The 13,899-nt window shown below is 41.2% G+C and overlaps 1 protein-coding gene across 4 annotated transcripts in view; it reads right to left on the bottom strand.

Annotated features, from left to right (window-relative positions):
* The window catches only part of RUNX1T1 (RUNX1 partner transcriptional co-repressor 1), a 181,555-nt gene that overhangs the window by 10,412 nt on the left and 157,244 nt on the right, over nt 1–13,899 (bottom strand). For all 4 annotated transcript variants that reach the window (XM_045286061.1, XM_045286069.1, XM_045286064.1 and 1 more), the window contains one exon: nt 6,446–6,636. In XM_045286061.1, coding sequence (XP_045141996.1) covers nt 6,446–6,636 — 191 coding nt within the window. The remainder of the gene's footprint in view (nt 1–6,445; nt 6,637–13,899) is intronic.

Raw genomic sequence — 13,899 nt, 5'->3', positions numbered from 1 at the left:
CACACACACACACACAAAACCACCCGAAAAACCAACCAAACGAAAAAAACAAACAACTTTTGCTCTGATCCTCTCTTAACAGATTTCATAGTTTCAAAAGCATTCCTTGTTAGAAAATAACTGGAACCTGAATCACTGGCCCTCAGTCCCTTCTTGGATTATAGGTTCTTATTTTCAACTGGTAGCTGAGTTAACTAACTCAATACCCCTATACTTGCCCTCTGGTGGGATATATGCCAAACCTTGGCAACACTCGGGCCCAAGTTTTTTGGAAGGCCTCTACCCTTGGGTCCCCCCGTACTACCCCAGAGCCCACAGAAGTGCCCTCCCCAGTCTCTCTTCTTGCCAATCTCAGAAATACCACTGAGATTCCATTAGTGCCCTTCCTGCCTGAAGAGCTTTATAAAGGAGGGTGCTTCTCTTCCTCCCTTTCTCTTACTTTGCTATGCACATATTAAAATTTTCATTTATAATCTAAAATTCTTAAATAAAAGTCTTCTACTTATCTTTTGTCCTCCTCTCAACTACTTTTCGAAGTGGGTCACATAAATATTATCTCCATTTTCCAGGTTAGAAAAGCAAAGCTACCAGAGGTGAGGGGCTCAAGATCACCCCCTGCTCCCATCTCTCTCCACTCCACCACCACCATCTCCAGAGTCCGACAAGGTGACTCCACTGACTGAACCAGGAACATCTGGCTATACAGTTTTGTGGGTTGTTTAGCGAGCTCAAACTTCCTCCTGGAATCAACTGTCATGGTCTGACTTGTGAGGACCTGTCTTGTGGGGCCACCATGTGGGAACTACATTCTACTGAGTCTGTGAGGTGGCACTGCACCTTTTGGCAATGGTTCTATTAATTCCAGAAGGGGCAATGAAGACAAAGCTTTCAGAATGGCTGTCCCCAACGAGCAGAACCTAGCAGCCGCCAGCACAGCTGGCAACGTTGGAAGACCAGCGAAGTTAAGCCTTGCAATGTTTAAAGACTATTCCAGCCAATGTTGCTGCTCAAGGCCACACAACTGCCCACATTTTAGGCAAGCGGTGTAGATCTTCACCTATGTAATGACGACTTGGCAATTTTAAACTGGGGGCCTAATTTTGGTGGGTAAGAATAAAAACTAGTAATGAAAATAGTTCAATATTGATTATTCTGCTTTTTATCCCCATCTTTAATCATTTACTTCTATTACATAATACAATTCAACTCAAGGGATCCTAATCTGGGAGCATTCATTTGTAAATGAACAAAATGTGGAGGCTTCAAAGAGTTCTTGGGAAAATTCTATTATCTTTCAATCCCATTTTTTAATTGAACTTTATGACTCCTTTCCCCATTAAGTATACAGATAGAAACTGGAAATGAACATGAAGCAATTCAAATAGATTGAGATGGTGAGATTTGGGGGAGGCTACTTTTCGTTTACAAGAATGATATAGCACACTCTTGGTGAAAGAGAGATCTTCATTGTATAAGAAGAGAATGTACATAAAGTATTATACTGCTTAGGTATCTGCCCATGTCCAGTATAATTTCTGCTAATGATATCAATTGAGAGTCCTTAAATCCAAGTAAAATTAGAGAACTAGGCATATATAATCTAATGGAAGTACAATAAGGAAATGGCTGTACTAACACACAACCAGGGGGAAAAGCAAACACACTACCATTTGTGGTTATAAAGGAGAAGGCTAGAGTACTGAAGCCCTTTAGTAAATTACCAAACCCCTCCAAGACGCAAAGAAAACAACCCTACCTGTCATAATGGATCCGAGTACGGAATGAAATAAAGTATAGTGAACCTGGTGCAGGCAAAATATTCATGGTAGATCATCTTACTTTATATCAGGAAAAATGAACTCCAGGATATCCCCAATACTATGCTGACCGGAGATGCCAATGTGCTGAGGGGAGTCCCGATATACACAACTGGCCTGTCCTTGCAGAGAACATCCCACTGGAATCTGCCAAGTGCCCTGGGGTAGAGGCTAAGTGACCCAGCTGAGTTCCAGAGAACCACAGGGTGTTGCTCTGCCTCCAAATCTTGTCCTTCTGTTTTCTCTAGGCGTTTCCAACTCTTCTCTCTTCTTGCTGAAACTTTTCCATCCTTCCTGTCTACCTTCCAGAATCACTCTAGTTTTTTTCCCCAAGTTGAATTAAGTATATAAACTTCATTTTCCAGGCATGAAAACTGAGAAAGAAGAGAGCTGAGTTCCCAAATTGTAGAAAAAAAGAACTGAGGGGTCATCTGCATTTCTCAAGAACCAACAAACAAACCCAGCTGGACCAGAGGATGGACACTGGTACAGATGGGAACTAGCAACACACGGAATCCAGGACAGATGACCCCTTCAGGACCAGTGGTGAGAGTGGCGAAACCAGGAGGGTGGAGGGAGGGTGAGGTGGAAAGGGGGAACCAATTACAAGGATCTACATATGACCTCCTCCCTGGGGGATGGACACCAGAAAAGTGGGTGAAGGGAGACGTCAGACAGTGTAAGATAGGACAAAATAATAATAATTTATAAATTATCAAGGTTGCCTGAGAGAGGGGGGAGTGGGGAGGGAGGGGGAAAATGAGGAGCTGATATCAAGGGCTCAAGTAGAACGCAAATGTTTTAAGAATGATGATGGCAACAAATGTACAAATGTGCTTGACACCATGGATGGATGGATGGATGGATGGATTGTGATAAGAGTTGCATGAGCCCCCGGTAAAATGATTAAAAAAAAAAAAAAGAACAACAAACAAACCGAGCTTAGAAGAAGATGCATATAAACAGCACAGCTAAGCCTACACATTTAGACTTCTTAAGTACGAAGTCCAGCTTCCTTCTAAAAATTTTATGAAGGGGAGAGTTAAAAAAATAATTTGTACACTTATATTATCTACATATTTTTAAATATTCAGGTTACGCAAAACACATGATTTACATGGGAAAAGGATAGCTATATGTGCAGCATAGGAAGTGGTTTCAAACCAATGGAGGTAAAAGAAGACGACACATCTGGTAGCCTGTGATGAAGGACTGTGAGACACATAAACAGATAATAAAATCTGTTGCATTATGGCTCCCCACACACTCCATATTAAAACAGTGATTTAAAAGAAATCTTCTAAAACATCCTGGGAGGTTAGCAAATAACATCCCACCCTTTAATAAATGGCAGAGAAGTGACTTAAATGAATTGCACAGGGGCCCCTGTGAGTGGTGATTGAGCTGGGGTCCAAATTCAGGTCTCCTGAGACCTCTTCTTGGATTTTTCCCATGTACCTATCTGTATCTGAGCTCTCCTAGCAATGGAAAGCCATCTAAACCATTGAACATGGCTTTAAGTGATATAACCTTCTAGTTTATTACCCAAACCAAGACGTGAGAGTGAAAGGGGACACTCTTCACAACTACATAAGAGCCAAAGGCATCTCTAGAGACTATCTCCCTCATACTAGGATTCATGGTCACCTGCCTCCTGTCTTTAGAAGTCTGTAGACTACAGTGTGCTATGCCAGTTTTCTCATTAGACAGAATCATCTTTTTAAGCCTTTGCATCTTCATTTATTTCCCTGTCCACAGAAAAGCTGTGTCTGTATCTGTCTAGTTGGATTAAGTAATCGACTTGAACGTTTACATATCTTAATTGCTTACGGTTTATACCATAAGAAATGAATTAGGGTTACTTCTCTTCCATGCCCCCACATCAACCTTGGGCAGAGTGAAGCCACAAAGTCATTATGGTTTTTCTCAAGTAAGGTTATCTGAGATGCACTGAAAGCCTTTCTTTCCTTACAGCTAGTCAGTCGCCAAGTTTGCCAATTGGATCTCCTAAGCATCCACCCAGCTAGCCAGTGTTCTCCGTGCTCAGTGACCCTACTTCCTACAACCACCATGAAATGAACTGACCTTTCCTTCTTGCTTCCTCTAATCTCTCTCTCTTCACATTGCACTCTGAATGATATTGCCCACAGACATACCACCCTGCTCCCCATCCCCACCCACCCCCACCCCCTGGAGAGTATGGACCAGCTCCTTGGAAGAGGAGACCATACTGAGGCCTGGGGCTACTTCTGGAAGCCACTGACCAATTTGTGATTAACCTTAAGTATCATATATGGAAAAACAAACAAACAAAAACCTTCCCTAGACGGCTTCAAACCAAACTTTATTGTGAGGCCTATCATGTATTTGGTTGTTTGATTGCTCTGAGACATTGTAGTCAACAAGAAGGCAGGGAACACATCTACCTCATTTACCATTGGCCCCTCTGGCACCACCCCTAAAAGGGAATAGAGGGTCAGTAATGGATTGCTGAAATAATATGAGTAATGTGTAGTTACACATGTCATAAAACTTCCTTGGGCATGTCATACACATGGGGTTTAGAATGTCCATTATTATCTGAGTATAGTTTTAAACTCTCACATATAATGAGAATATAGGTTTTGGGAGATTTTTTTTCACTCAAACTATTACCAGGATGGGCAAACCTCTCTCTCTTTTTTTTTTCCCCTAAGGAAATGAAGATAAAAGTCATAAAATCCATAAAACAAAATGGTATGCTGGTTTTAATTGTCAAAGGGGATATAACTGCTAGAATGTAAAAATACAGGCATTTTTCAACAAAACTGCTGGACTGTAAAAATACAGACTAAGAAGTACAACTATATTGTCTTCTCTGTCGGTCACCTGGAATATTCCTCATGACCCAATGAAAGCTTTTAGGGCTTAGTGGCTCCCTCAAGGTGCTCCAATATAGAAGAGATGAGACCAGGAATTAAACTTGGCTGCTGAATTCTAAAAACTTTCATCTAACACAGTCAGCTTTAGCATTCTTGGACAAGTGTTAGGGAGAGCTATATTAACATCAACTATATTGAAAATTTAACCCCCAATGGAGCCAAAAAGAAAAACAACAACAATTACTATAGTCAATTACTCCTATATGATTTTATTATATCTACCACTTACCGTCCCTCCAGTTTGATGCACTATATTCTGACAATATGTTTCTGCAAAGGTCCTAGAAGTATAGGCATGGAAGCTGAAAGGCCCTATAGGAAGACAGCATGGGATTGCCAGCAGCCAAGCTACACTGAGTTCATCCACAATTGCTTCCTTCATACTTATCTGTGGAATTAAGTGACCTACAAAATACTTTTACTAAAATGTTCATGTGAAAAGTGATAATGTTTTAATGGTGACAACTACATGCCTCACAGTAAACTCAAAACAAAGCCAGGCAAGTTCTCTTCCAAAGATGCTCACAACAAAATATTTTTTTAATTAAAAAAACATGAAAACACCCAAGTTCCTTAAATAGCTGAGCTGCAAGATGCCAATAAAATTGAATTTATGTCCAGTTTAATTCAACAATGGAAAAGCCAGCAGTTAAAGGGTAGATAGACTTCCCTTTGTCCCTGTTTTCCTAGAAATTTTCAAATGTTGAAAATCAATCCCGTTTGTCCCCTTGTTATTCATCTGCTTCACATTAAACAGAAACTCTGGGCATCTAGCGATTCCCGCAGGGTCTTTCATCTGCGAGGAAGCCTGGTTCAAATTAAATCCTTACTCTTTCTCACAAATTACAGATATGTGTTAGGGTACATCATTGATGTATCCGTCCTCAGTCCACACTTCGCTAGGTCAGCTTGGTGTGACTTGTTCTTGGGCACCCTTTCTCCTGGGGGTAAGAGATTCTGGCGGCATCTTACTTAGTATGGGTCATTACTATATTGCTTTGAATTTGTGAGCTATATTTTTTCATGCATTCTCCTATATACTGTGTTTTGGGTGCTTCCCAGATCCTTGTGAAAGAACCGTTTTAAGTCATGCGTGTGCAAATATGCACACACCGGCGTCTCACTTATCATGTTTGAATAACACTAAGCAATATCTTGGCAGCAACGGTAAGCTGTGCCATGGCCATGAAAAGTCTTATATACAAAATCTCTTGGAAATATTGCATTGAAACAAAAGTTGCTTTAGCACTAGACTAAGGAAATGTCTCCATCCCTGTGTATACAAATGTCTTTGGAGGTTATAACTTACACCCAACCCATGAGCTGTATGAAAGCCCTTCTACTAAGTGGAAATCATATCTGTATGCGAGTACTGACGTGCTAGCACACACGCATGAACACAAACACAGACTCACATTCATTTCAGCCTCTAAGTACTGTTGGAAAGCTATTAAGGATTCCACTGTAACCTATTACCCACCAAACATAGTAAAATCCAATTCTTTCTTTATGGCTTTTCCTTCATTAAGAAACATTACCTGATCACCTTTTAGCCAATCCCAACGTATTCTAAAGCATATTCCCTAAGCATTGTTGGGCATATACAATAAGCATCGTATCCCTTTTTTCTTGAATCCTCTCCTTGAACAGAAAGAGTCTATGTGGAAATCGCCGTCTTCAATGCGGATGGTCCAGGGGGCTCCTTACCTCGCTCGAATCCTCCTGCTGGTTGATGACCGCGAGTGCGTCCTCCGCTGCCTGCCTCTTGGCCTCGGCCACTGTGCGCTCCATCTTGGCTCGCTCGGTTGTGATCATGTCGTGGGCTTTCCGCTCTGCCTCGGACACGGCCTTCTGTAGCTCCGTCATCGCCTGGCGCTTCACCTCGTTGACGGCCTCCTCTGTGTGCCAGCCAGGCCAATCGGAAGAGAAAACATCATTCTGTTAGCTCAGGATCCCGGATACTCTAGAGAGCTCTGTAAAACACAGGCAGCTCCTATGCAAATTACCTGACAATGCTTGCGGAATGGAAAAGCTAACGGATTTTGGAACTCAATTAGTAAAAACAAAAGATGAAGGGTTTTTTTTTCTCTTGAAACTTTACTTTTGGAATAATTTTAAAATAGTCCATTAATTTCCTACTATTTCGCCACATCCAGAAATCGCTCTGTGATTAGACTGAATAGTTTAGGACAAAAAAACCCCACAAGAAACCTGCTTGATAGTAGAGACACACAGAGAAAGGAGTGCGTCCTAATGTTGTGCAGGGTAACGAGGAAGTTCGTGGGTAAAACAGGAGAGACAGGCAAGAGGATTACTTTTACACAGACACGCATGACTGATATGCACATCTATAAATGCAAGTAATAATTTTGCTGGTGAAAATGCCACATAAATTCTGGGAAAACACTTGTTGGACCAATTTAAGGGGCCTTTAAAAAATTCATGAAAAAAATATCCCATGATCCTATTATCCTTCAAGTCTATTTTTGCACAAACATTTTGAAGTCCCTTGCAGAAGAAGCAATGCAAAGAAACGGTGCTTAATTCTGAGGGGCTCTGACTCGGGGAGCAGACTTGACTCTGAGGGGCTCTGACTCAGGGAGCAGACTTGACTCTGAGGGGCTCTGACTCGGGGAGTAGACGAAACAGAATCAACAAGGCAACAGGCCGTGTATGACAGGAAAATTGTTTTTCCCACCATCCCCATCCCTGCCTCCTGTGCCCACCTCCTCACCCACTCCCACCCCTCCGCCCAGCTCCACGGGCTGCTCCCTGCTGTGAACTATGTTCCTGGTCCAGAAAAAGAGCTTGTTTCCTTAACCACAGCCTATGCAGAGATGGAACCTCAGGCCTCTGTCCTAAAATCCGTATCCTAGAGCTTCCCTGGGAAGTCATTTAGAGCGTGCCCAGCAGTGCCTCACCCAGACACTGCCCAGTGTAAACCGTCTAGGAATTGGTATAGAGGGTGCATGCTGTAGACTCTGCCTCGGAAACCAAGAGCACAGACCTTCCGGGGAGTTGGTTCTGCTCTGTCTGCTCCCCTTTGACCCATGTTGAGGATTGTTGACTGAAGCTCCTACCGTGCGCTAAGAAGCAGGCATCTGTAGTGGAGGCTACACCCAGAGCTACCACCTCCTCTAGGCAGGGCTCTGACAGTGACCAATTAGACCTCCTCGGGGGGACAGGGGTGTGTTTAGAATATGACTACCCCTCCCACAACCGTTACCTGTTGGCTGCTGAACTGACATAAATGCCAAATGAAGTTCCCCCCCAGTGGAGGCAGGAGGTAGTTCACCTAAGAGAAAATGGCTGTCCCAACACCGCATGGCCATTAGGGCAGTGAAGCAAACAAAACAGATGAGTCTAGGGAGGGCCAGCCCCTCTCTTCCTGATACAGAGGGCAATCTGCCTGTGCTTCTTCTGAAAACCAGCTCAAGTGTAAGTAGACCACAAAAAGCAGGAAGGAAGCCCTGGTTGGAACCAGAGGGCAGCATTCCGCCATAAAGGGGGTTTCAGTCAGTTAACTGACTGAAGACAGAATTGCAGAAACATAGAAGGGATGGATGCAACAATCAGAAAGAGGAGACTGCACCCCCTAGTGGATGTACTGATGAGTACAAAACATCTCGCCTCGGTGGTAATACTTAATGAACATGTTGTACAAAGCGTATTCAAACAAATTGTGATTGGGAAAAACAGAAGACTGAAAACCAGGATCTGAAACTTTCAAATATCAATTAAATCGCATAAGGAGAAAAACTATCAAAAAGAGGGAGAAGAAATAGCAAGCAAGGAGCAGGGAGCTTCCACCTGAGTTTCCTTCCAAAAGTAATGGAGGTGAGTGCTGGGAGAAGTGAGAAAGTTAACACCAGCAAAAATTCCCAGGCTACAACAAAAACCACTCCCCTCCTACACACAGAGAAGAGAGAAACAATGGCTCATGCAAACCCCCATGATGAAGGGATCAGCCATGGGCGGGGGTGGGGGTGGGGGTGATGGAAGGCTGTGATGCAACATTAAACAAAAGAACGAAGGAAAAATACACAACACTAGAAGAAATATATGGAAGGATCAGAAAACTGAAAGATAAGCAAGTTAAATGTATAGACCCTAGAGAGCATTGAGGATGATAGTCAAGGCTGAGCACAGTTTAATGGAATTATGGGATAGCATGAGACCTAACCCGCACATCCAGGGAACCCCGGGAGGAGATGGGAAAAAGGAACAGAAAAGGTATTTGAAGAAATAATGCCCCCAATTTCCCTAATCTAACACAAAAACATACATTTACAAATCGAAAAAGCTCAAAGAACCGTAAACAGGATAAAGCCAACGTGAGCAGCAGTGAAACACTTCATAGTTCGGATCTTAAAAACGAAGGACAAAGACAGCATTCTGAGATAAACGAAGGAGAGGCAACCAGGCATATGCAAGGGATCCCCAGTAAGACTACATTCTGATTCTTCATTGTAACATTTAAGGCCAGAAAGCAATGGAAGAAAGTGCTGAAAGAAACTAAACCAACAATGACGACGACAAAACTGTCGAACAAGAATAATATTCCCAGTGGAATCATTTTTCAAGAATGAGGGTGACTCTGATCACAAGGGACACACACGGCTCTCCTATCACACAGAGATTGTTGTAAACTTGATAGTGGTGGATGGGACTATGCTATAATGATGCTATAGTGACAGCTGGTCTGCTGACCTCCCTCTTCCTGATCCGTCCTGGATTTGCTCTAGGTTTAAATATTTCTTTGGCAGGAAATTTCTTTCTGGTTTATTTTATTATTGCTGGTGGTCTTTTCTTTCTTTCTTTCTTTTTAATTTTTCCCTGTTTTGCTTTTATTGATTCTGTTATGTTTCCCAGTTTACGAAACACAGGATTGGATACATAGAGACAAATATTACTGATGTAATATTTTATTGTTGTGCAGAGTGGATGTTTTGAGGATGATGAGGGCAATGAATAAGAGTTGTATGAGCCCCTAATAAAATGATTAAAAATGTATTTTATTGTTGGGGGGATTGAGGGGAACTGGGGAAATAAAAAATGCAGGAGGGAGAAGACATCCTAGAACCGATTGTGATGGTAGATACCACTCTCTTTAACAGTGATTTAACTATGGTAATGATGACAAGTGAATTTCTTTATCAATAAAACTATTAGAAAAAAAGGGAGTGGAGCTAAATATCAGTATCAACAACAAAAATCCCCCAAAATATTAAAATTAAATATTACATGATTTAACTGCCAATAGGTTGAAGAAAAAGAATCAGGTGAGAAATCACAAAGTTCTGAGTCAAATAAAAATGAACACACAAAAAAAACTTATGAAATACAGTACTTAAGGAAACTTCTAGCAATAAATGCCTACATACAAAGAGAGGAAGAATCTTAATTAACAGCCTAACTTGACAACTTCAGGAAATAGAGAAGAACAAACTAATAGTGAAATAACCAGAAGAAAGGAAATAACGATCAGTACAGATTTAAATTTACAAAAAGGAAATCAATAAAACTATAAGCTAATTCTTTGAAAAGGCCAATAAAACTGACAAACCTTTAGCTAGACTCACAGACAAAAGAATAGAAAAGATGCAAATAACCCAAATGAAAAATGAAAGCGGGAACATTACAATTGACCCAATAAAAATAAGGAGAATTATGCAGGTTATGTGTCAGAATCGATGTGAAGGCTTTGAGTTTTGAAAAAAAAAAAAGGTGTTCTGAAGTAAATGGCAACAAACTGGTAGACTAAATAACTGGATATATTCTTAGACCCACACAAAGTACCCAAACTGATTCAAGAGGAAACAGAAAGTCTCAACAGAGCCAAAAGTGAATTTGGGATCATAAACCTCTCCATAACATCCAAGAGTCTTGGAGTACACGGCTCCCTCAGAATTATACCCAATATTTAGGGGGGGAAATGATACTATGTCATTTAAACTCTCAATATAGAGAGAAGGAAGAAATACTCCATAATTCATCTTACGACCCATGTGTAACCTTGAAACTCAAACCAAACCAGTGCGTGACAAGAAGAGACATCTCAGGCCACCATCTCCCGTGATGATAGATGTAAAACCCTGAACAAAATATTCCAAAACCAAAGGCCAACCTTCCTGCTATCCAGTCAATTCAGACTCTGTCCTACAGGACAGGGCAGACCCGTCCTTCTGGTTTTCTACGTCTATACATTTTTATGGGAGGAAAGCGCCGTATCTTCCTCCCACAGAGCAAATGGTGGTTTCAAACTGCTGACCCTGTTGCTAGCAGCCCAATGAAGCCAGCAGAGGTCCTTTCAACAAAATACTAGTAAATAGAATCAAACAACGTTAAAAGAGTCCTACTCCATGACCAACTGAGATTTATTCTAGGAATACAAGGATGGTTTGACATTTAGAAAAATCAATGTAATGTACCACATCTATAGAACAAAGGTAAAAAACTGCATAATTATCTCTATGAATACTGAAAAAGCATTTTATAAGATCCAATACACTTTTCTGAAGAAAATTCTAAAAAAGATTTAGTAGGAAGCAAATTCAATATAAGTCAGGGCACATACAAAAAGCAAAAGTCAGTACTATGTGCAAGGGAAAATAATCAAGAACTTTCCCATTGTGTCTCACAATTAGACATGGGTGTTCACTTCTCACACGCACTCAACATTGTATTAGAGATCCTCGCCAGAGCAATAAGACAAGGAAAAGAAATAAAAAGTATCTGAATTGAAAAGGAAGTTAAGTGATCAGAACTCAATGATGATATGATCTTACATACATAACTTTTTTCTTGCTTAGAAAGTAATAAAAACATACATAAAACATACCACTGAAATTCCCCTCCTTTTTATTTGGTACTTTGTAGCAATCACTATAAAATTACACACACACAAGCACACACATTTGCACATGCTTTTGATAAGGAATGATTTCATAACTAGAAAACTCCACAGAGTCCATTAAAAAATTTCTAGAGCTATTTAAGACTTCACCAAAGTTATAGGATACAAGGTCAACCAACAAAAATAATTTGGTTTTCTATGCAATGAGAACTCTGAAACTGAAATTAGGGAAATGATTCCATTGGTAATAACATCTGAAGGAATAAAATATGTAGGAATAAATTTAACTATGGGTGTGAAGGAGTAATACAAGGAAAACTTTAAAACGTTGCTGAGATTAAGAAAGACTGACATAAATGGATAGACGTTCCATGTCATTGGATTGGAAGACCAACGATTGTTATATTGTTGGTACTCAGAAAGTGATCAATCTATTCAATGCAATGCCAATCAAAGCTTCAACAATCTTCTCCATAGAAACAGAAAACCAATCCAGAGTTTTAAATGGAATGGCATAAGGCCCAAAATAACTCATGCGAGGTTTATAGAGAACAAAGTAGGAGCATTGTCTTATCTAGTGTTAAAACAGAAATACCACAAGTGGGTGGTTTTAACAGGCAGAAATTTATTTTTATTATAGTTTAGGAAGCTAGAAGTCCAAATCTGCCAGCACAGAGGTGAGGATTCACGACATATATTTTAGGGGACATAATTTAATCAACAATATTCCACTTTTTGGCCTCCCAAAATTCATTTCATTGCTACATGCAAAACACACTCCATCATATCATCCCCCAGACCGTCTAATCAACTCCAAATCTCATCTCATCTTCTAAATCATCTGTATCAAATGTGGCTGAGACTTTAGGCATATTCCATCACAAAGTAAAATTCCTCTTCATTTGTGAAACTATAAACTCTAGGTTAATTATGGAATAGGCACAAGGTACCGTACATACCCGAGTATACGCCGACCCGAATATCAGCCAAGGCACCTAATTTTACCACAAAAACCGCATTAAAATGTGCTGAAAAGCTCAGGTTATACACGAGTATATATGGTTGATATTTTAATTACAAGAAGAAATTGGAAGAAGAGAGGGGCTATCTTGAGCCCTACAAGTCCATATCTAGTGGAACAAATTTTACTTTTCTCTCAAGTCTTAAAAACCATCCTCTGGAATACAGGCATGTACATATGTAAATTTATATATAGGGAAATTTATATTGATAGGGAAATCAATGTGAATGAGGGGGAGGGTAGAATGAAGACCCAAAGCCCATCTGGAGACAATTGGACATCCCCTCACAGAAGGGTCACAAGGAAGGAATGAGTCAGGCAGGGTGCAGTATAGCACCAGTGACACACACAACTTTCCTCTAGTTCTTTAATGCTTCCTTCCACCACCACCCAGTATCATGACCTCAGTTCTACCTTACAAATCCGGCTAGACCAGAACATGTACACATGGGTACAGATACGAGCTCGAAGCACAGGGAATCTGGGACAGATAAACCCCTCAGGACTAATTACAGTAGCAATACCAGGAGGGGAAGGGGAAAATGAGGGGAGGGAGGGGGAAATGATCACAATGATCTACACATAACCCCTTCCCAGGGGGACGGACAACAGAAAAATGGGTGAAGGGAGACAGCGGCTATTATAAGACATGAAAAAAAATTATAAATGATCAAGGGTTCATGGGGGGTGGGGGGGGCAATGAGCTGATACCAAGGGCTAAAGTAGAAAGAAAATGTTTTAAAAATGAGGATGGCAACATATGTACAAATGTGCTTGATACAATGGATGGATGGATGGATTATGATAAAAGCTATAAGAGCCCCAATAAAATGATTTTTAAAAAATCATCCTCTGTTCTCTGAGACCAGCTGGGCAATGACACTGCTCGCCAGATTCTGGGGATTGCCATACTCCTGGGACTCGGGGTGGAAGTCCTCATTTTGGGACTGCAAAGCCCTATTTATTCTAAGCCCACTGCAATATCAGCCCCGCGCCTTTGGCTTTGGGTAGCACCTTCTTCTAATCCTGCAGACTCATCATCTGCTCCTTGGCATGGCCACCACCCCCTCCTTAGCTTTAGGCAGTACCACTATCCTCGTGGACTAACAGAATGAGGGTCCCAAACGTCAGAACCGAGTGGGTGAAAACCTGACTGTTAGAAAGCTAGGAGGCTAGGGCTGGAACTTCCTTTGAAAACCACCAGGGGAGAGAGCTTCACACACTCAGACAAAGGCGCCCCTGCTTCCTGGGCTCCCAAGCTACTCCCGTGGTGATTTTCTAACT

The sequence above is a fragment of the Echinops telfairi genome, unplaced genomic scaffold (assembly GCF_000313985.2).
Source record: "Echinops telfairi isolate 266 unplaced genomic scaffold, ASM31398v2 ScPeMD7_1;HRSCAF=3_0, whole genome shotgun sequence".
Taxonomy (NCBI): Eukaryota; Metazoa; Chordata; class Mammalia; order Afrosoricida; family Tenrecidae; genus Echinops; species Echinops telfairi.
The sequence above is the reverse complement of the archived record's forward strand: the minus strand, read 5'-3'. Positions and strand labels throughout refer to the sequence as shown.